The following is a 21779-nucleotide window of genomic DNA, read 5'->3' on the forward strand; positions in this document are numbered from 1 at the left end:
GGGATCATTGAAACACTGCCCATCGACCATTATTTTATTTTTTCAGACAGTCTCAGCTCAATAGAGGCAATCCGCTCAATGAAAGTTGATAAACGCTCATCTTATTTCCTAACAAGAATAAGACATCTATTGAGTGTTTTGGTCGAAAAATTATTCAAGATTACCTTAGCATGGGTTCCCTCTCATTGTTCGATTCCGGGGAATGAGAAAGCGGACTCGCTAGCTAAGGTGGGCGCTTCAGAAGGCACACTTTTTGAAAGGCAAATTGCCTATAATGAATTTTTTCACATTCCTCGTCAGGACACACTCGTTAGTTGGCAGCGCATGTGGAGTGAAGATGAGTTCGGTCGTTGGTTACACACGATTATCCCTAAGGTCTCGACGAGTGCATGGTTCAAGGGATTGAATGTAGGTCGTGATTTCATTCGTGTGATATCTCGGCTTATGTCCAATCACTACAACCTAAACGCGCATCTCTATCGCATTGGGCTCGCAGCAAACAATCTTTGTGATTGTGGCGATGGCTACCACGACATCGAGCATGTTGTCTGGTCGTGTATCCGGTTCCATGCTGCTCGCTCTCAGCTCTCTAGAGCACTGAGAGCAAAAGGCAGACAATCGGATATCCCCGTCCGGGATATCTTAGGTAGCCGGGATCCTGATCTTCTGCTTCATCTATACCTGTTCCTCAGAAACGCCGATGTCAACGTTTAATGATGTTTCCTTCGTTGTGTCCCCGTTTCATATCCCTCCTATCCGATCGATAAACTTTTACTTAGTCGCGGCAATACATACACACACTCTTTACATATGCACGGGCCAAAGGTTGTGCAGTCCACTGATCATTCAACAAGAGCCAAAGGTTGTACCGCTCATGACAACTCTACACGAACTGATGATTGCGCCGGCTAGTGACCATTCTATCCTGGATTCCTCGAGTCGAGAAAGACGCACCACGCTAGATATGGGGTACAGACTAGGGAGCGTTGCTGATTAATGGTCAGCTGCATCCCAATAGGAAGTAGCCCGTGTCGGGCACACGTATAGAGCATCGAAGACTGCAACATACCAATTATGAGAACACTTGTAATACTAACCTCGAGCCAACCGCGAGTAATCGGTTACATATTACTAACATAGTTGTAAGACAAAAATTGTCAAAACTCCCAGCCCCGTCAGGCTAACGCCACATGTGCCTTAATAAAAAATATATTTTGGGAAAAAAAATGATATTTTCTACTGAAATATTAGTCATTCATATAACAACTTGGTTCACGTAACATAACTTATACAGTATCTTGAAAGTTTCAAATAAGAACTAGTGTTAATTAATAGGGGTCGAGTTTTAGACCTCGTCGACCCCCAAAATCAGTGTTCGTTTATGTCGACCCCTGGAAAACAGCTATAGACCCCAAGGGGGGGAATCCGTTTTGTAGATGAATAGTTCAATGATTTCTGTATTGATAAAACATAGTTTTTATGCTGAAATAATTTTTTTTGGAGTTTAGAACTCATTTTAGTCCTTTATTGCATTATCCGTGATTTTTGCTATTCGCGTTGAGCTAGCCCTACTATTCCGCGGATAATCAGGGTTCTACTGTAATTAGCACCACATGAAGTTCGAGCACGAACTCGACATAGTAAAATTATCTCTATTCACAAAATACGAAACTTAGCTCAATGTGAGAGTGATAGTGATGGTTGATTCGTATCGACTCGATTCACATAGTATATATTGAGCCTGATCACGAACATCAGTGTCACAAACGCTTTCACGTCACTTACACTTTACTTAATCTTTTTGTGTCTACCATCATTGTCACGGACAGTTGCCTGTAAAAATAAACTCCGATAGTGAAAGAGTTCACTCCCATTTATAACAGACATGTCGGTTGCACAATATCGGGCGTTTGAACGTTATGTCGGTAGCATAATTTCGGACTTTGAACTTTGTGTAGGTAAAATTAATAAGTATATGAGATAATATTCCATTTAATTGATCGTATGTTTTAGAATGACAAGTTTTCGGTTGTACCTCGATGATTCTAATCCTTAAAATAGAAAAAAAAATTTCTATTCATTTAGGACAATCGAAATTAGACCTTTCGCCATGTTTGAATCGGTCTACAGGAGCTACATTTAAGGTCCTCAATTACATTCCATAGTGCATTTATCGAGTCCAAATAAACAAATTTACGTCCTCTGGATACGTCAGGATTTCGTTCTAAAAATGCCACCAAGCAGGTAAATTGCTGTTTGTTTATCTTTTCTTTTTTAAAAAGCAAGACACGACTCAAAATGTTAGCAAAAAAGCTAAATAAATCCGAAATTAAACTTACTCCAATCCGTGTGACTAGCTTTCACCATCTAAAACACAAGTGACAAATATACTTGTTTTTTCCCGTGACGTGACAGTATCGTGATATATTCATAATAACACCGAGTTTATCAAAGTTGTCACGACCGATGAACTCTTCCGGATTCTACACACTGGGTGGCAGCCATAATAACGTTGTATACAATTCACTTCGTTTTCACCGTGAATTATCGTTTTCACCCATTATATCCCATTATATCGTGGAATTGTTCTACAATATGCATATGAAGTCAAATATAAATGAAACTATTTTGTCGATTTTTAAATTGAACTTTATTCATCTTAAAATGTTAGATCGAATAATAAAAATGTAATATTCTAAAATTATCAATTTTAGTACAGTGCTTTCCTCGAAGGAGATAATAAATGATTGCGTTCATTAAAACGTATAATGAAAAGAGAAATCAAATTAACATTTCTCATATCTCTAAAAAACAGGGCGTATTGGAAAATGAATTGTCTTGCGTGATTGGAAACATTCTTCAAAAACTGACATCTTACTTACGCCTAACATATTTCATATATTGAATTCAAAAAGATTATCATCCGCATCACATACCCGTCGGTGCAGCTCGAGAACCATAGGGTTTGTTCTGGCTGGATTGAAATTGATTGTGATTTTGGAAACTATTGGAGCCACTACCAGAGCTATAGTTGCTGCCATTTAGAGACCCAAATGTACTTCCCACTGTGCTGCTCAGTTGCGGACGGCCTTTTTCTTCTGGACGACGAGACGGGGGTGGAGCACTGAATCCGCCAGATGGTGCTCCGATTGATGGTGGAGGTTTGTTGAAGTTCGGAATGGATACCCCAATTCTATCCACACTAGCGTAAGCGGTATTGCTTCCAGAGAATCCACCAACACTTCCACCAGATCTATCAGTAGATGTGCCATAGCCAACACTCGGTTTAGGTGCATCGCGAAGATCTTTTCCACCAAAACCGCTACTACCGCCACCAGATCTAATTCCACCATCCCGGTCAGTATTTCCGCCAAATCCACCTGATTTGAATCCTTCGCTGCGACCACTGCCGGCTCCGGTTCCGGCCGGTTTGAAACCGCCATCACGGTTGTTCAAACCTCCAAAGCTGCCGGTTCTGAGACCGTCGCGATTACTATTACCACCGCCAAAACCGGCATTACGGGTACTACCGAAATCATCGCTGCGAGCAAACTTTGGACCACGATCGTCACCACGAAAATCATCGTTCCTTCTCTTTCCGTCATTTCTCATTGGGCGATCGCGATAACCGCCACCTGCACTACGACCACTGTTGCCGCCTCGTCCGCGGTTTCGACCACCGCCACCGCCGTGACGAGCGTATTCTTGCAACTCTGGATTGATGAACTAAAAAAATAAACAAGAATTACTGACCCGTCGATATCGAACCATTCCATACAAACCTGATTGGCTTCCTTCAGTACTCCGATCAAATCGTTAGCTTTGGAGCTGTTGGCTGGAGTAAAGAAAGTATACGCTGTTCCCTTGTTGGTGGAACGGCCAGTTCGTCCGATACGATGAATATAGTCCTCCGTGTTATTGGGGAAGTCAAAGTTGATGACGAACTTCACATCGTCCACATCTATCACGAACCGTAAAATGGAAATCGAATGTGGATTAAATCAATGTACCCCGATTATAACAATCGTTAAAAGTACCACAGAAACGAAAACAGATAGGATAACTACCGTACCTACCGTTGACAAAGGAAACAATTAACTATATTTCAGTTGTAATTGCAAATGCATTTCGTTTACATGTTGAAAACAAGTTAAAGTAAATTCGCATTCCAAGTCAGTCAGTAACGAGCGCAGTAGGACACAACTTTGGCCGATTTCCACGTTTTAGTTAATTTTTGGAAGCTCAAATATAACCGTAATGTAATGTAACCTCATGCGTAGATATTCTGTGAGAGAACTCGAACATGATGTAGAACATTTCGCCCTAGAGAATCCGAAAAATCGTTATAATTTACATTCACTATACAATTTTTCAGCATCAGGTGTTTATCATTCATTGAAATATAACTGCATCATCCCTGGGCTTCCCGGAGAAATATTGCAAACGAAATGTCCTGAGGGGAAACGGGTCGCACATCATGATATTAATGATTGACAGAATTGTCCGCATTAAGAACACTCCAACCCCGTTTCAGCAAATGACAATTCACGGTTGATTTTGGGATAGAATCTGGATATTTTTGTGTGGCAAACTCTGGAGAGGTTTTGTTATTCCTAAAAATATAGATATTTAATAAACATCCTTAATTGAAATCCATCACAAAATATTCGTACTACAAATACCCCCCTAAAACCGGTGTGTTCCCGACATCCAACCTTGGTAATACAGGGGAACGTCACTGTATAACGGGTGTTAAATAAAAAATGAGAATTTTTCCAATACCTTTCAGTAACTCAAATAAAGAGCGTAAAATTTTCTTTCTCCAAGAAAATTGCTCTTTGGGCTCCCTAGAAACAGTAGGCGTGTTTGGTTTTGCTAGTTTGAATTTAATCAAAGCAAAGATGGCGTCGAAACAGCACGTGCTCCGCGAACGCATTGTACGGTTCTACGAAACGCATTTCCAGCAAGGAAAAAAGTTCACGGTGGCACATTTTAAGGAAGAAAATGTACCTGTCAGTACGGTATATTGTATTCTGGGTTCCCTGAACATAGAGCGGAAGGTCGGAAGTGGTCGTCCGGTGACGATAATGACGAAGCAGAGGAAGACATCGTTACAGAAGTTGTTTGACAACAAGGACACAACCAGCCTGCGTGACGCCGGTCGGAAATATAGCTGCTCCCACATATTGATCCATCGGACCCTCAAAATGGAAGGAATCGTCTGCAGGAAGAAGATGAGGTCGCCGGAGTACACGGAGGAGCAGATTAAGACGGTTAAATCACAGTGTCGGTGGATGACCAAAAAATACCGCAGGACGTCTTTCGTTCTGGACGACGAAAGCTATTTTCCGCTGTCCAAAACGCATATTCCAGAAAATGATAATTACTACTCCAGCGACAAGTCATCCACACCGCCTGAAGTGAAATACAAGTTCAAGCAAAAGTTTTAAAAAAAGGTTATGTTGTACATCGCCATTTCCGACCGGGACATTTCAAAGCCTTGGTTTAAGCCGAGCGGTCTGGCAATCAACCAACAAATCTATCGAGAAGAGAGCCTCGATAAAATCCTGCTGCCGTTCCTGAACGAGCATCACGCGGATGGGAAGTACGTATTCTGGCCGGACAAGGCGTCTTCCCATTACGCCAAGAAGACGCTGGCGTATCTTGAGGAGAAAAAGATACCGTTCGTGCCGAAAGATCGTAACCCAACAAACTTGCCCCAGTGCCGCCCAATAGAGGATTTCTTTGGCTCACTCAGTGCCCTAGTGTATAAAAACAATTGGAGGGCCAAGGACACGAAGCAACTGACTACAAGAATCCGGAATTGTATCCGGAAAGTGGACGTAAGTGCCGTACAACGTTCTTGTGAGAGCATCGCGACAAAGTTGCGTCGAACAACAGACCACGGCCCTTACTCAAACATTCACTGACATTTTTTTGAAGAAAATACATTATGTTATTAATAAAAAATACTGAAATCGATGAAAAAAAAAATTTTTTTTTTAGATGTGATTGAAAAAATTCTCATTTTTTATTTAACACCCGTTATAACCGGCACATTTTCAATTTGTAATAATATTTTCGGAATATGTACAAAGAGTTTCATGTCAGTCTCACAGGTTCAACGAAGCTCCACATGGTGGCCTAAGTAGAGGTTCCCGAATTTTAATTAGAGCATTGGAAATCTCATAAAAACAATCTATCTTTGTGATGTGCATTCTGAATGAGCTGATTATAGTCGCATATTTGAAACCATAGCCTATAATCAGAACTTCTATATGAAATTTGCATTTTTACATTACATGCTCTGCAATATGGCAATATGAACAGTCGTGCTGGAGATTAAAAATGCAAGCGGTGATTTTATCAATTTACCCTTGAGGTTTAATTCAGTTAGAATCCGGAATCCCAGTACATTTTATACCAGCGGTCTTAGTAGGCGTATCTAAAATATGTTGGCAGCAAATGGCTTGGAAACCCTGTATCTTTCGACGGTGAAAATTCCACGTTGATTCGTTTCGTCACGTACTCAAATCACCAAACCGCTGAAGGTGACTAAATCGACAGTTTTCGTGAACGTACAAGTGTTGTTCTGTTGGATTAAAGGACGGATCTTAGTGGAACATACGATCAGAAGATAAGTTGAAGGTATTGAGATAATTAAAGCAAACTCTCAATGGTCACCCGTGACAATGGGATCGAATACATTGAAAAATACCTCAATCCTCCTAATTGCCGCCAATTCCGCCAAATCGGAAAATATTGGACAATTGTGAAGCGGCATTGCGAAATTTATGCGAAAGTGATTCGGAATGCTGCAGGCATGAAGAGATCGAAAAAATAATGCCCGCTTTGACGGAAAGTATCGAAAAAAAAGTACGAAAATTAACCAAAACTGTAATGGAATAATTTTTAAAATATATTTTTCTGATAGAACAATAAATTGGATAGTTTTAAGTATGTTAAATAAAGCGTCAAATTTCGATCATAAATACGACATTTCTTTTTCCCCAACCCAATATAAGCTATGTTACTGAGTTCTTTCTTATGCTTCGATATAACGTACACTTCGATGCAAGGTACAATTTTTAAAGTGAAATGTACGTTATATCGAAGTTTCCCTGTACGTGTAACAATGTCTATTTCTTTTCTCTAACTTGCCATTTTAATAAAAACTTTTTCAAACATCAATAAAAAACAAAAACCAGCACTGCCCAAGCAGTAGTTAAGTGTGGACACCAATCACTGACGAAAAAGAACGCTAATTCGCAAAGATCTTACTTACAAGACTAATTAGTTCGGATAAATTTAAGGTCTATACTCAACTTTGCGATTGCTAGAATAGAGATTGTTTTCAATTTAATGTGCTAGTTAAATGTGTGAGTAATTAATATGCATCAAAAGAATCAATGTATTCAAAATATTTTATATCAAATAAATGGAAAGTATAGTCAAGTAGGATGTGTACACTCAATTTTGCGATAGACTGTGTATTGACAAATCCACGTTAGATTTTCAACCAGATTGCGCATCGAGTAAAATGATGTTGTTTTTCTTTTGGTTTAAATTCGTTAAATTTTTAGGAAAAATCAGAATTTTTCTTCAAATTTCCCGGTTTCAAGTATTCTTTTTAGACTGAAAAGGTTAAAAATTCATCATTTTACATTGTTTCATTTATAAGCTACAAACCAATTTAATGTGATATCGATTGCATCGCCATTATCCATGAGCATCTGAGCTTCTGAAAAATGTCCGGAAGTTAGTACTCATAACCTATATGCTTTTTTAACTCAAAAATTTCAAAAATCATATGTGACTTTGACTCAATCGCGTGTTAAAACCATTATACATACACAAAAATTTAAATTTCTTACCAGTTACTGATGACATTTGATGCTTGAAATGAATTCAAATTGAGATTAATAGAAATAATCACGAAAAAATCTCGCTTTTAAGCGCGTAGAAGGACAAACATCATCACTTTCGTGTGGTTCTGAGCTCTAATGTAGGTGTCTCATGAGCTGATGTATCATTGCGTAGATTCGATTTGCCACGTAGATTGCCACCAACATTTTACATAGGCCGGGCAGTGGCAACTATATTGTCACCATTTTTGACGTAGAACTACGCCTTTCATGAAGGGTGCCAAATCAGAAAACAGGTCACGTTTTTATGAAATAAAGTTAACGTTAATAACTATTTTTGCCGCGAATGGTTTTTGACGATTTACGTACAAAATGGATCGGAAATTCTCTAAGATTTGTTTTTCAAGCTATATATTGCAATCCCGTGGTGTGTTGATGAAAACTAGCAGTATTTCCATTTTCCCATCAATTTGTTCTGCTCATTTGTGAGCTTCCCTACCCATGCCGTCAATAACGAGCAACTTATCGACGAGCAATGCAGAGGAATGTTTTAAAGTCTACGTGAGCAAAGAAAAGAAGATCAAGAACGAAAGGGAATATTTGCCTAGAGCACGAATATTGAGCTGAGACAAACTTTCAGTATCGTTCTAGACACCAAGCAATGAACATCGCTTGTTCTTCCTTGTTTTACATCATCACACGCTCCGTTTCGGATTGAGCTGCGGACGCGACCAAATTACTTACTCGCTGATGTCTCTGGCATCGCAATCATACTGAATCATAGAAACTGATACAATTCCATTGAGGTTCTGAACTAAATCATCAAACTAGGCTATCATCGGCTCCCCAAGAAAATAATTGTTCATGAATTTTGTGTTATTTGGTTTCGCATGACAGTAGCAAAACTATCTCCACCAAAGATGACAGCTAAGTTAATCGAAACCGGAAATATTAATAGGCAGGGCTTCTGTTGAGCAGAGCGCAAAGCGTAGATAAGTGTATATATTTAGTTGCTTGAAGCCATCGTTATATGGCTTTGTGTGCGTGCGTGCGTGCTCCATAACCCGTATGTACAAATAGCACATCTTCGGCCCTGCCGGAAAGCGACAATCACCTAATATTTTGATGCTATGATGGACGATTGTTTGGTGGTGAAAAATATGCAGCCGCGATAATAATAAATATAAACAAAGAGGGAGGGTATGAAAAATGGAAAAATGGAGAGGCAAATATTCAGACTTTTTCTTCATTCGAAGCAGTTAACATCGTTCGTTTTCCGTCATCATAAGGGCTTCGTTGGTACCTTGGGCATTACATCAATGCATCGAACTGACGCTATGACAAAGCAGGCGTTAAGGTTGTGCGCCAAATAATAATTTGGGGAATGCTAAGCTAGACCGTCGTGAATACCGTGCTGGAATGTTGTGAGTTATTTGGGTTCACGTGCCAACCGCAAAACTGCCTTCAACAAGGATGACATTTGCGCTTAATCATGAAGCAATGCAACTCTTTTCGAGGTTATTGAGATTAACAGACAGAATTTATTTCGTTTATTTAGTCGCCAAGAGTTAATATCGTTCTAGAATTTTGATTGTTATTGGGTTTCGCTTGCCAGCAGCAAAACTTTCTCCACTGAGGATAACAGCTGCGCTTATCTCGAGCATGAGAAAGTAATGCAACTTTTTTCGAGGCCAGTAATATTAACAGAAGCGTTTCTTTCAAGAATAGCGCAAAATGATGAGAAGTGTTTATACTTTTAGTCGCTTCAAGCCACCAATGTATGGCTCTGTATGCATGCTATGTCGAACGCTTGTTTGGTGCTGATTGACTAGATGTCCGATTCCACTGAGACAATACTAAATAACATGTAGCATGATATTCGTCAACTGATTCTACAATAAAAAGAACCATTCCAGGGCGACCAAACCATTCTAATAAACAGTTGTGTACTATGAAATAAGTAAACTGTGAAAATCTTTCTGTCACAGCATTGTTAGAGTGAGGCAGAAAAGAGGAAACTGTCAGTTTCCCCTTTTCCTGCTCAGATGCCATATAATACAGGCGAATTCAGTATACACACACATAGTTATGCTTTATAATACAGATAGGAGAAAAAACTGATAAAAGAACTAAAGCTTATAGAATTACAGCAGAATAGGGTTTGTAGTCCAAGAATCCCGTTCCAAATAATAAAAGTGAATTGAACGAAAAAATAAAAGTATTGTTCGCGCATTTGTTAAACCGAATAAAGATTGCGCAAAGTAAAGAGAAGTTAACCGACCACTCTCGAACCATTCCCAACAACAGTTATTTCTAAAATTTCGCAACATTCCAAAATAATATCAGAAGTTATTAACAAGCGACTTGAACATAATAACAGCATAGTTCTACGTCAACAATGTGGTCATGTCTTGGACACAACCTCCTATAATTTTTTTTTCAATGTTTTTAATTGTTTTGCATATTGAAAAAAATGTTTTATGTATTTTAGCATGTAAACATGTCGTAGTTTGCGTTGATTACATGCCTTGTTTTCACGGCCCGTTAAAGGATTAATACAGACGTATTTTCTCCTATTCTTTTAGCAGGGATCTTCGTAGCGAAATGTCTTGCGTCCGCTTACTAAGCGAAGGATCGTGGATTCAAGATCGAGACCCTCCATTTACAATCAACTGATTGGCCCTTTTTAGTATCAGTGGCGAGTGAACTCCAAAGTTTTAAACCTATATAATACAGAAAAGATATTATTGACAACACATTTAATTACAATCAGAGGGAGTCGCAAGGTTTAAAACGTAGAGTAAATATCTTATTTAGAGAGATTAACAATAATTTATTTTTACCTATACAAAAATGTAGAAGTGAGAAATATATTATGAGTTCCAAATCACAGTAATGTAGTAAACATAAAGCACACAAATACTTTACATAGCCTATTTTTATGTTTCCCCTTTTATTCATAGGGATGACAACAGTATAAAATCAAACACGTTTTGCTTCAAGTAACTGTCATGTTCGGAATATCGAGTTCCCCCTTTCTACGCAGAGTGTCATCGTCACTTTATAGCGAGTGGAAAATGTTCCGGAAGAAGTTAATACGCAGTCATGCCCAAAAAACCACATCAGTAGCTAGAGATTCCGTATCAACAGGAATATCAACACAACGCTTATCTATCAAGCATGGAGCAATCAAATTTGAGCGAACGATTCTAAAAAAGGCACATGTCAGTTATCCTTCTGTTTTCGCCATCTTACTAACTCTTAGATAAAAGCCTTCCAACTTACCTCATAGCGTCACTGTTTAACCCTCGTTGAGCTCCACACGAGCATTCGTTATACAATGTGTGTCGAGACCTACTCATATATTTACTGACATGCATATCCTTTCTTAGAATACGTTTCGGATGAGACCGTGAGTGATCTGTACCTCACAGAATGCGATGTTTATGTTTACTACAACCCTCTTAGGGGATCTACGATGGATTGTAGTAAAATTTCAATCATGTGCTTCATTTAACTGCGCATTAGATGGAACTTCACTCGCAGGCAAGTGACGCGAATTTGCAGCTGTATATGTTGTCTCGTCCAGTATTCACCGAATAGTTGCATCCCCATGAAATCATTCAAGCCAGCATTGCTACCGTGGGATGTAAGGTACACAGACAGGTTCATGACGGCCAAAGTTGTTGATCCTGTAAACACAAAAGAACGGAATGTTATAGGCGCGCACAACGTTCGTCTATCCTTCATTCGAATAAAATACGATGCTGAAGGTTAATATCAGGATCCATGGTAGTGATTGCATGCCGGCCATCAGATTTCTGGGACGATAATCATGTGGACGATGTGAATACTGGAGCTGAACGCATTCGCAACATATTCGTAATAAGTGGAATCGCAGCGTTTACGTAAGTCGCTGCATATCGGCCATTTAACTCCAAGTAATAGACGCTTGGACGGTTCAGATAGGATGCTCGGCGCGTCTATCCAAGAGATGCGATGACTGACCCAAGCGAAATTATTTTCAACCGATTTTCATTGATATCGCGAAATTCAATGTATGCCCGCGCTGGAAAAAGGGGCAACGGCGAACAACAATCAGTTCATTTCTCATATGAAAGCATCTCAAAACTGTATTTTTTTTTTGCTCCTGACTTCGAAAATACACAGGTTCTCTCTGCTCCCTGCTTCCAGCCATAGATTGAATTTCTCCATTTTGTAACCGATCTCCAAAGACAAAATTAAAGCGCCCATATGTTCTCACCTAAACCTCGCGAGGCCACATCGGTGGCCACCAATATTCCGTTGTTCGACCGGCGGAACGTATTCAGAACGAAGTCGCGATCCTTTTGCGTTTTATCACCATGGATTCCATCGGCCCTCCATCCATTCCGCTTGATAATACCTGTAATCTTATCCACCTTTCGTTTAGTTTCAACGAATATAATCGATTTGCTGTGACCCTGCTCCGAGAGCTGAGACAATAATTTGAAGAGTCGGGCCTCCTTTTCATACTCTTGGCAGCAATCTATAATTTGCAAAATATTCTCATTTGCGGCTAAATTCAGCGATCCAACGTTGATCTGTATGTAGTCCCGGAGAAACTCCTCCGCCAGCTTACGGATTTCTTTTGGCCAAGTAGCGGACCACATCAGCACTTGTCTGTCTGGACGAATCTGGGAAATTATCTTACGAATCTGCGGTTCGAAACCCATGTCCAGCATACGATCGGCTTCATCAAGTACGAGATAGGTAGTGCGACGAAGGTTCGTTGTTCCGCTCTCGAGAAAATCAATCAAGCGACCAGGAGTGGCAATCACTATCTCAACCCCGCGACGCAAATCATCTGCCTGTGGATGCTTTGAAGCGCCCCCGAAGATGCAGGTGTTCATTATACCCATCCGACGACCAAACTCATTGCAAACCTGCTGGATCTGCTGGGCCAATTCGCGCGTTGGTGCCAGCACCAACGCAATCGGACCGTCTCCTCGCAGAAGTCTCGGCTGATTGCTAATATGAATCAATGCTGGCAAAATATAAGCCAACGTCTTTCCGCTCCCAGTCTTAGCGATACCAACCATATCCCTTCCACTCGTCGCTATCGACCATCCGATAGCTTGAATACTGGTTGGCTCCTGGAATCCCTGGTGCGCAATTTCATCGATGAAACATTTCGGAAAACCGCTTTCATCGAATTTCAAAATTGGAGCTGGAATATTCTTTCCCAGTACGGTAATCTCATTTTTGTCCAAATACTGACAAACTTCCGTCCGCGATCTGGACAGCACAGTGCTCGAAGGGTTGAAAAAATTCTTCTGAAAATCTTCCAACTTCACCTGATCCCAACGAATGGCCCGCAGATTTTCGCCGTTACGCTCCTGGCGGTCGAAACGTTTTTCCACTCGGCCACCGTTTCGATCATTACGACGCATCAAATTTGCTGAGCCTCCGCCACCACGGCCCCCGCGTTCGTCACGACTGTCACCACGACGATTCCTGTCGATTTTGACAAACAAATTTTATTTTAAAATATTCCCATTGAAATTATCTCAAAACTTACATGATTTTCGAAACGATTTAAGCGAGATTGCTAATCAAATAAGAATAAATCGGGGAGTGTCCACTAAACAACACTTTTCGTGTCTTCCAAGATGGCGTATTTTAAATGAATTCCTTTGCTTTTGTGTGATTTTCTTATCATAAATAAGCCGCGTTCACATTGTTTCAAACAGTGTTGTCAAATTTACGAATTTGTATCGTTACTAATCTGTGAGAATATTTCATGAGATATTCACCTCTATTCCGGTACACCTTCGGCGATTGGATTTCAATCCGTTTGGCGAATAGATCAATCCGATCGAGTTCAAATATTTTGCTTTCTACCCGTTCGCTTCAAATCCTAAAGGGCGGTGAATTTCGAATTCGAACATTCATCGCAGCAGTCAGACAACTGTGAAACCAAAACAAAAACAAAAACGGCAAATTGTTGTGAAGTGTTTAGTATATTAATGCTTTTTCCAGATACAGCATTCGTCGAGCCATACGAATCCTTTTTTCGAGCTGATAGTGCGTTGTTTTTGAATGTGAGATGTAAGTATTTTAGTACAGGTACTTTGAAACAAATTAACAAACCAAATCCGAAAACTTTCGTCAAACAGTTCCCAAGCCATTTTTTAAAGTATGTACAACTCTAGTCAACTATTCGTGTGGTGATATACAGTGATAATTTGAAATGTTTTATTATTGAAGGCAACGAATAAATTATTCACTTTTGTCATTTTGTTTCCGATGTTGAAGAACCATCGCTGATCCGAATTGTTCCTCCTCCAATGGTAAACTCGGTTACTAAAGAATTTTCCACATTACCAACCATCGCTAAAGAAGCGATAAATTTTTGACTCTCTAAATTGTCATCGCATAAGTTTCGAATAGCCAGGATATTTCATTCCTTAATTACTACAATGAAAATTATCAAAAATTATCAAAAAAAAAATATCACGTTGTCACCAAGTTTGCTCATCAACAGAAACTTACGCGGGTTTTTCGCATCTGAATTCGTACACTGCAGGATTGCGGCTATGATTCTCACAACTATTAACATTGTTTAAGATTGCTGGTGCCTCCTCAATTTTTTCTTTGGAGTGAAAATATTAGCGTCGCCGTTTTTTCCATGGGGCAAAAGCAGACCTGTAGTTGAATATGAAGTTAGCCGAAATCAATTTTAATTCGTGTATCGTATATGCACTGCTCCAAAATACCTGTACTAAAATACTTACATTTCACATTCAAAAACAACGCACTATCAGCTCGAAAAAAGGATTCGTATGGCTCGACGAATGCTGTATCTGGAAAAAGCATTAATATACTAAACACTTCACAACAATTTGCCGTTTTTGTTTTTGTTTTGGTTTCACAGTTGTCTGACTGCTGCGATGAAAGCTCGAATTCGAAATTTACCGCCCTTTAGGATTTGAGACGAACGGGTAGAAAGCAAAATATTCGAACTCGATCGGATTGATCCATTCGCCGAACGGATTGAAATTCAATCGCCGAACGTGTACCGGAATAGAGGTGATTGTGCGTCTATTCCCTAATACTTATGACAGACATACAACTGTACTAGCGTTGTACTTCGAAAATTGTATGTCTGTCACCATGTACAGCGCTAGAACCATGCAAGCAACTCGGTACAATCGCTGTACCTGTACCGACCTATTTTACCGCTGTACATGGCTACAGTTGTACTGTGCGCAGCGCCATAAACGGTTAGTGGTGGATAGCATGAACAAACTGAATCAAAACACTTGGTGAATATTCTTTTCATTGACTTTCTCTTGAGTTAATAACTCAAATTGGAAACTTGTTTGTTGTGTTTGATGGTTCAGACGCTAAATAAAAAACATTTTCATTGAAACATGTGGTGAAAATTGGTCGAATTTTTGATGGTCAGTTTGACATGCGGTGCAATGTACAACCAAAGTATGTCTGTCATGCTACGATGGTACCTGTACAACGCTAGTACAGCTGTATGTCTGTCCCTGGTATAACTGGACACGACGGTTATACTTATGACAGACATACAGCTATATTACCGTTGTACTTCGAAAATTGTATGTCTGTCACCATGTACAGCGCTAGAACCATGCAAGCAACTCGGTACAATCGTTGTACCTGTACCGACCTATTTTACCGCTGTACATGGCTATAGTTGTACTATGCGCAGCGCCACAAACGGTTAGTGGAGGGTAGCATGAACAAACTGAATCAAAACACTTGGTAAATATTCTTTTCATTGACTTTCTCTTGAGTTAATAGGTCGTATTAATAAAAAAAAGTATTTACTTATTCTATTTACTTGAATCCGTATGAATAAAAGTTTACTTTACTAATTTGATTTTCGAATTCGAACATAGTTTTTACTTCGTCTAACATCTATCAACTGATTGTTTAGGTTCCGTTTCAAAACGTTTTTTATTTGGACAAAGCGTGAATTCGCGATGAAAAAGGAATAGTGTCGACGTCTGGTGGCGACTTTCAATTAGGGACCATAGTTTGGGTCCCTATCTCGTTAGTGTAATACCTATCATATTAGAAGACACGAAGCCAGTTTTCAAATTTGAATGAAAATGTTCACATCATATTATTTAATCACTTAAAACACTTTTTTCCGACTTTTATTTAACCCTTTCTCTATACATTTCCAACATCATTACTGAAATTTTTCACTATAATATAAAGCTATCTTCAAAAACAATATTCGTACAAGATGTTTTCACCACTTGCAAACAAAAGTGTTTTTCATTTAAACAGAATGCCAAATTGGTACGTAAAGGTTATTTTTCATTCATAATTTAAATTTTAAAAACGTGTACTCCACCTGAAAATCAATCATTTTTTTACGCTCCCCTAAACTAGTAAACGAAGCTCAATGCCATCAATGCGGATCGTTAACTTGTTCAACTTCAAGCGCAAGATAGCAGCATTAAACATAAATCGGATATGACATCAAAACGAATGATAGTGCTTTCAGATCCAAAGTATGCTCATGAACATACTTGATAATAACGAAGTAAATACTTGATGAATGCTGTTTTATTCATACGAAATCAGCTAAACATCCATTTTCGAAAAGTAAATACTTTGTTGTTTCTTTTATTCATACCAAACGTAGTAAAAACTTAATCTCACTGCTCGACTGCTCGAATGAAGTAAAGTAAAGGTGAATTTTGTTTTTATTCATACGGCCTATTAACTCAAATTTTAAACTTGTTTGTTATGTTTGATAGCTTGAACACTAAATAAAAACCTTTTTCATTGAAATATGTGGTGAAAATTGGTCGAATTTTTTATTGTCAATTTGACATGCGGTGCAATGTACAACCGTACAACCAAAGTATGTCTGTCATGTTACGATGGTACCAGGGGTATGACTAAAACGTCAAATCACTCATATTGCCAGTGTACCCAATATTGCTGCGGTTCACTGACATTTTGGTTCTGTCAATTACTGTTGTTTACAACTCGGTCCGGTTATATAGTCGAATAGTGGCTAACTTTAAACTCGCTGTAAAATGTGAACACCTCCATGTGATACCGAAATATGAAAATCGCTCATGCAGTTAGAAATAAAGCAGCGCATTTTTCTTTATTTTTATTATCTCCGTTATTTCAACAATTTCAATCCTCGCAAATGATATGTTGGTAAACAAATGACGCCATATTGATTTTGATTTTGAGTAGACTATATCCAATTGATGTCTAATACCAGGGACAGACATGCAGCTGTACTTGCGTTGTACGTGTACAGCGTTGTACAGGTACCATCGTACCATGACAGACATACTTTGGTTGTACATTGTACAACCAAAGTGTTTGACATACAAACTGACAATCAGATATTTTTCCAATTTCCACCACATATTTCAATGAAAAAGGTTTTTATTTAGTGTCTAAACTATCAAACACAACAAAAAAGTTTCCAATCTGAGTTATTAACTTAAAAGAAAGTCAATGAAAAGAACGTTTATCAAGTGATTTGATTCTGCTTGTTCATGCTACCCACCACTAACCGTCTATGGCGCTGCGCACAGTACAACTGTAGCCATGTACAGCGGTAAAACAGGTCGGTACAGGTACAGCGATTGTACCGAGTTGCTTGCATGGTTCTAGCGCTGTACATGGTGACAGACATACAATTTTCGAAGTACAACGCAAGTACAGCTGTATGTCTGTCATAAGTATAACCCTTGGATGGTACCTGTATAACGCTAGTACAGCTGTATGTTTGTCCCTGGTATTACCAGGGATGTCTGTATGTCTGTCCCTGTAGTTTGGTATTACTTCGTATGTTAAGCTATTTGCCGCATAAAGGCGAATTGTGAGACTCCCGTCATATTGTTTACATTCTAGTACTTTTGGCTAGATTGGTCTGTCCGAGAAATACAGAGAAATGATAAATGACAAGTTGAAAAGTCATACAAAATCGGCACATCTCGTAGTACTCAAACGTGTGCTTACTGTTCTCATCTTTTTTCCTCAAAAAATACTGAATAGAAGCATTTTCATATCTATTTAATATGAGTTCAAAGACGGACACCAAGAACAAGGGGACATTCCAGCCAGTATGTATTGAATTATCCAATCAATTTCTCACTCATGGCCAGATTTGTTACCTTTTTTGGTATCGCAGGACTCAGATGTGCACATCACTATCGATGACCAGATGAAAATCAACAAATTCGCAAATTATAATGCGAAGGTGGAGGATCTCAAGGAGGAACTCAAAATAAAACAGAACGAACTGAAAAATCTCGAAGAAGCCGGGGACGAAATTGAGCTGATGGATGAGGACACACAGATTCCGTTCCTGATTGGGGAGGTTTTCATCTCACATAATCTACCTCGAACACAGGTTAGTATTAGGGATTTATTTTTATTAAACACTATATCTGAATACTTCATATCGCCTAACAGGAACTGCTGGTGGAAGTTAAGGCGAAGAAAAAACAAGAGATCGAGAACATTCAAAAGCTTTCCAAAGACATCCAAGAGAAGATGGGTGAACTGAAGGCACACCTCTATGGTCGGTTCGGAAGTAACATTTATCTTGAAAACGATGAATAGTTAATAAAATAATGATTCAATTTAACTAAAAGTTCGTATTGTTAATTTTTCATACCGGCGTTGTTTTGTTCGTTCCGTTGATTACTGTGTTGCGAAACATGAACACAATATCCTCAGCGCTTTCTTCCAACGAAAGTTCCTGCAATTAAAGATCTTGAAGGAGTGAACCAAACGCTATTTTCAAAGCTATTACCTTCAGTATCTCTGGATTTATGGGCGATCGATGATGTTCCCAGCACATTAGTTCCTGCATTTTCAAGGATCGTTTATCTTTCTTCATTTTCGTTTTTGGAAGTCTAATTTGAAACCTACTGCACTCCAGAGATTCGTTTTGGGTTTCCAGTGATTTTAGTTCGTTCTGTTCGGGAATCTCTCCCGCACCTCGGCATTCACATGCCAGCATTTGATGTGTGAGACAATCTTTGCGGTCTAAGTCAACAGAAAATAAATCCTTCAGTTCTTCATCGGCAAATTTCAGGTTACACAGCTTTTGCTTTTGATCCACAACTGTTGCGCTCAGCGAAGTTTTTGAAATCTGTCTTTGGAAAATCTTCTCCTCTATCGAAAAAGCAGTTAACAGTCGGTAGATGAAAACTTTCTGCGTTTGACCGTCGCGCCATATACGAGACATGGCCTGTAAGCCACTCGCCGGATTCCAGTCGTTATCGAAAAGTAACAAACGTGATGCTCCGATCAAGTTCAAGCCCACTCCACCTGCCTTCGCACTCAGCAGGAAAATAAAAGTATCAGTTGCAGGGCTGTTGAAGCTGGAAACTATTTTCCCTCTAGCTTGTGAAGGAGTTGATCCATCTAATCGACAAAACTTATAATTGTAATGTTCACAAAGTCCCATAATCATATCCAATGTTTTACTATAGTAAGACACAATAACAATTTTCTCTTGCTGTACAATGAGACTTTCAAGAAGTGCTTCAAGAATGCTGATTTTAGTAGAATCCGTTGGCCCCATCTCCTGCCAAGAAGGCAGATTATCGTTTAAAAGCTGAATTAAAGAATTTGATTCTATTTTTTCGGCGGTTGATATAAGTGAGGGGTGATTACAAATTTTCTTGAGTATGACAATCAACTGTAACGGAGTAATTGTGTCGTCACTAGATTGCTCGTAGTACTTCAAAGTAGCTTGTAGGAGCTTTTCCTGCAGTTCAGATGGACGCACAAAAATGACCAGCTCTTGTTTGTTCGGAAGATATTCGGTCATAACTTCCTGCGTTCGACGAAGCACAAACTGCGATATAATGGAATTCAATTCTCTGAGCCTCGTTTTTCCAAGATCCAGACATTGTGGTAGCGCATTAGGTTGTTGTGACTGCACAATTGGATTTTCATACTTCACCTTAAACTCTGAATAACTGCCCAACACTCCGGGATTCACAAAATTAATGAGGGAGAAAAACTCCTGCAGATCATTTTGAATGGGAGTACCAGTGAGCAGAATTCTGCGTGAACAATCGATGCTTTCTAAAATTGATGAGATTTTAATACCACTGTTCTTCAGTCGATGCCCTTCGTCGCATACGATTAGGTCAAACTTCATCGCTTCAAGTTCGTCAATTTGTTTCGCCAACAGCTCATAGGATATAATCAAAAATGGGATATGCGGTGATTGAACGTACTTTTTAAGCTTGTTCAGTGGTCCTACAATGAAAGTGAAGATTCGTTCGGTCTTTAGCCATTTGTTTATTTCGTGATTCCAGTTCTCGACTAAACTGCTCGGAGTGACGATCAGGACTCGCTTCAATATTGGTGAACCATATGGCCCTTGTTTCAACAGCATATAAATCAGAGCTATACATTGTAAAGTCTTACCCAATCCCATTTCATCTGCAAGGATGCCACCAAATCTTTCTGATTCGACAGATTTGAATCCTAATACGCATTCGTACAGAAACATTACACCCTCTCTCTGATGGGGTCTAAGATTTTTGGTCAAAAAATATGGCAAGGAAACTTCACTAACGGCAGATTTATTTCTATTGTGCTTCCATTGGTGCTCAAATGGAGGTACTTTCATTACCAACGGAATAAAATCGGAGAGAATTTCATCTTTTACCATACCCACTGGTTTGAATGCTGGTTGCAATTTCAATTTCTTAGAAGCACTAGCAGTCTCTGGTGTCTCCAATCTATCACAGGTCGGGCTATCAAGTCTTGTTTTTGTGGTGGGATCAGTATGGTCAGGAGTCCCTCTCTTTAGCGCACATGGCTCGGTTAATCTATCTATAATCTCAATCGCCTTACTGCCAACGATCAATTGTGATCCCTCTTCTATCTCTTCAGGTTTGATTCCATTAGTATTACCGATAATTTTGCCCTCTTCATCTCTCAGTGTAGCACATTTTCCACAAAGCTCCAACGTTCCGTCTCCTTCCCATGTTTTGTGTTTCTTGGTAGTTATTTTTCCCCAAACTACATTGAACAGGACTTTAGTTCGATCAGTTCTGCTATCAGAAACGTTCGGTTTCAATTCGCGTTTGGCATTCCTCTCGCTTGCCAACCGCTCGAGGACGCGTGCATGATCCTCTGTACTGTTTAGCAAATTTCGTGGTCTGTTTAGCAGAATTTTCGGGTCCGTGTCGCATTTCGGCGCAATCGCCGTCGAAGTTTCCCGCGCTGATATTCCGTTCGATCGAACCGCTGCTGATCGCTTCATGGATGGTGCACAACTCCGACGCATTGCGCAGATAAAATAATTTGTTCACAGCTGCTTGCTCAGTAACTCCAATTTTTCAAATAACAAATGATCCGTGCTTCATAATATTTTCGTACAGGAGGATGTATATTTTCATTTTTTACCTGAAATATTTCAATCGTTTCATTTGTTGTGTATTTTGATTGCACGCAAAAAAAAAATCATTCACCTGCACTCATAGAAATCGTTGGTACATATGGCACTCACTTATCAACGTCACTGCAGCCGATATTCAATAGCGAGCAATTTTAATGAACTTTTGTATTATTGTCGCCTTGTTTGCAGTGTTTTTTTTAATTTTTTATATAAAATGCGTATTTAGGATTTGCGGTATTAACGTTTGAGCGCAATTTTCATTATGGTTTCGTTTTGACGTAGAACTACGTCTTTCATTTCTATGCTGGATTCTTCAAACTTCCAAAAACAGGAGCATTATATTGTAGAAGCAAGATTTTGAGAACTAATACTTGTTTGCCCGCTGAACGAAATTGTATGATATAATTTCATTCACTTCATTCGAAAGGTAAAACGACTACTAGTTATATGTCTGTTACTTAGTGATGCAAAATAATGTTTCAATA

The 21779-nt window shown here is 39.2% G+C and overlaps 4 protein-coding genes across 4 annotated transcripts; 1 reads left to right on the top strand and 3 right to left on the bottom strand.

The window, feature by feature from the left end:
* Positions 1–2667: 2667 nt before the first annotated feature.
* Positions 2668–13565, bottom strand: LOC129765397 (uncharacterized). Its single transcript, XM_055765680.1, has 4 exons — positions 13426–13565; positions 12130–13361; positions 3783–3961; positions 2668–3726 (listed from the first exon to the last, which is right to left on the bottom strand). Coding segments are annotated over exons 1-4 (2211 nt in total). The 5' UTR covers positions 13428–13565; the 3' UTR covers positions 2668–2928.
* Positions 13566–17823: 4258 nt separating this feature from the next.
* On the top strand, positions 17824–18519 carry LOC129767394 (probable prefoldin subunit 4). Its single transcript, XM_055768256.1, has 3 exons — positions 17824–17986; positions 18055–18276; positions 18339–18519. The coding sequence occupies exons 1-3, from the start codon at positions 17942–17944 to the stop codon at positions 18486–18488; spliced, it is 417 nt and encodes a 138-aa protein (XP_055624231.1). The 5' UTR covers positions 17824–17941; the 3' UTR covers positions 18489–18519.
* An 18-nt stretch (positions 18520–18537) lies between these two features.
* LOC129766666 (DNA repair and recombination protein RAD54B-like) lies at positions 18538–19707 on the bottom strand. The gene is made up of 2 exons (XM_055767253.1): positions 18682–19707; positions 18538–18627 (listed from the first exon to the last, which is right to left on the bottom strand). The coding sequence occupies exons 1-2, from the start codon at positions 19705–19707 to the stop codon at positions 18538–18540; spliced, it is 1116 nt and encodes a 371-aa protein (XP_055623228.1).
* Positions 19708–19739: 32 nt separating this feature from the next.
* On the bottom strand, positions 19740–21302 carry LOC129767393 (DNA repair and recombination protein RAD54B-like). The gene is made up of 2 exons (XM_055768255.1): positions 20026–21302; positions 19740–19967 (listed from the first exon to the last, which is right to left on the bottom strand). The coding sequence occupies exons 1-2, from the start codon at positions 21181–21183 to the stop codon at positions 19878–19880; spliced, it is 1248 nt and encodes a 415-aa protein (XP_055624230.1). The 5' UTR covers positions 21184–21302; the 3' UTR covers positions 19740–19877.
* Positions 21303–21779: the final 477 nt, after the last annotated feature.

Source organism: Toxorhynchites rutilus, chromosome 2, assembly GCF_029784135.1.
Source record: "Toxorhynchites rutilus septentrionalis strain SRP chromosome 2, ASM2978413v1, whole genome shotgun sequence".
In the NCBI taxonomy this organism is placed as follows: Eukaryota; Metazoa; Arthropoda; class Insecta; order Diptera; family Culicidae; genus Toxorhynchites; species Toxorhynchites rutilus.

Excerpts from the sequence above, each read along its gene's own strand:
- LOC129765397 (XM_055765680.1), bottom strand. Across the intron at positions 3,962-12,129 it reads TGTGGCCTCGCGAGGTTTAG|ATGTGGACGATGTGAAGTTC; the intron begins GTGAGAACATAT and ends GGTTCGTGATAG. Across the intron at positions 3,727-3,782 it reads TACTGAAGGAAGCCAATCAG|TTCATCAATCCAGAGTTGCA; the intron begins GTTTGTATGGAA and ends TTATTTTTTTAG.
- LOC129767394 (XM_055768256.1), top strand. The coding sequence starts at position 17,942 with ATGAGTTCAAAGACGGACACCAAGAACAAGGGGACATTCCAGCCA. Across the intron at positions 17,987-18,054 it reads ACAAGGGGACATTCCAGCCA|GACTCAGATGTGCACATCAC; the intron begins GTATGTATTGAA and ends TTGGTATCGCAG. Across the intron at positions 18,277-18,338 it reads ATAATCTACCTCGAACACAG|GAACTGCTGGTGGAAGTTAA; the intron begins GTTAGTATTAGG and ends ATCGCCTAACAG.
- LOC129766666 (XM_055767253.1), bottom strand. The coding sequence starts at position 19,707 with ATGACCGAATATCTTCCGAACAAACAAGAGCTGGTCATTTTTGTGCGT. Across the intron at positions 18,628-18,681 it reads TAAATCCAGAGATACTGAAG|GAACTTTCGTTGGAAGAAAG; the intron begins GTAATAGCTTTG and ends CTTTAATTGCAG.
- LOC129767393 (XM_055768255.1), bottom strand. The coding sequence starts at position 21,183 with ATGCGTCGGAGTTGTGCACCATCCATGAAGCGATCAGCAGCGGTTCGA. Across the intron at positions 19,968-20,025 it reads CGATGAAGTTTGACCTAATC|AAAGCATCGATTGTTCACGC; the intron begins GTATGCGACGAA and ends CATCAATTTTAG.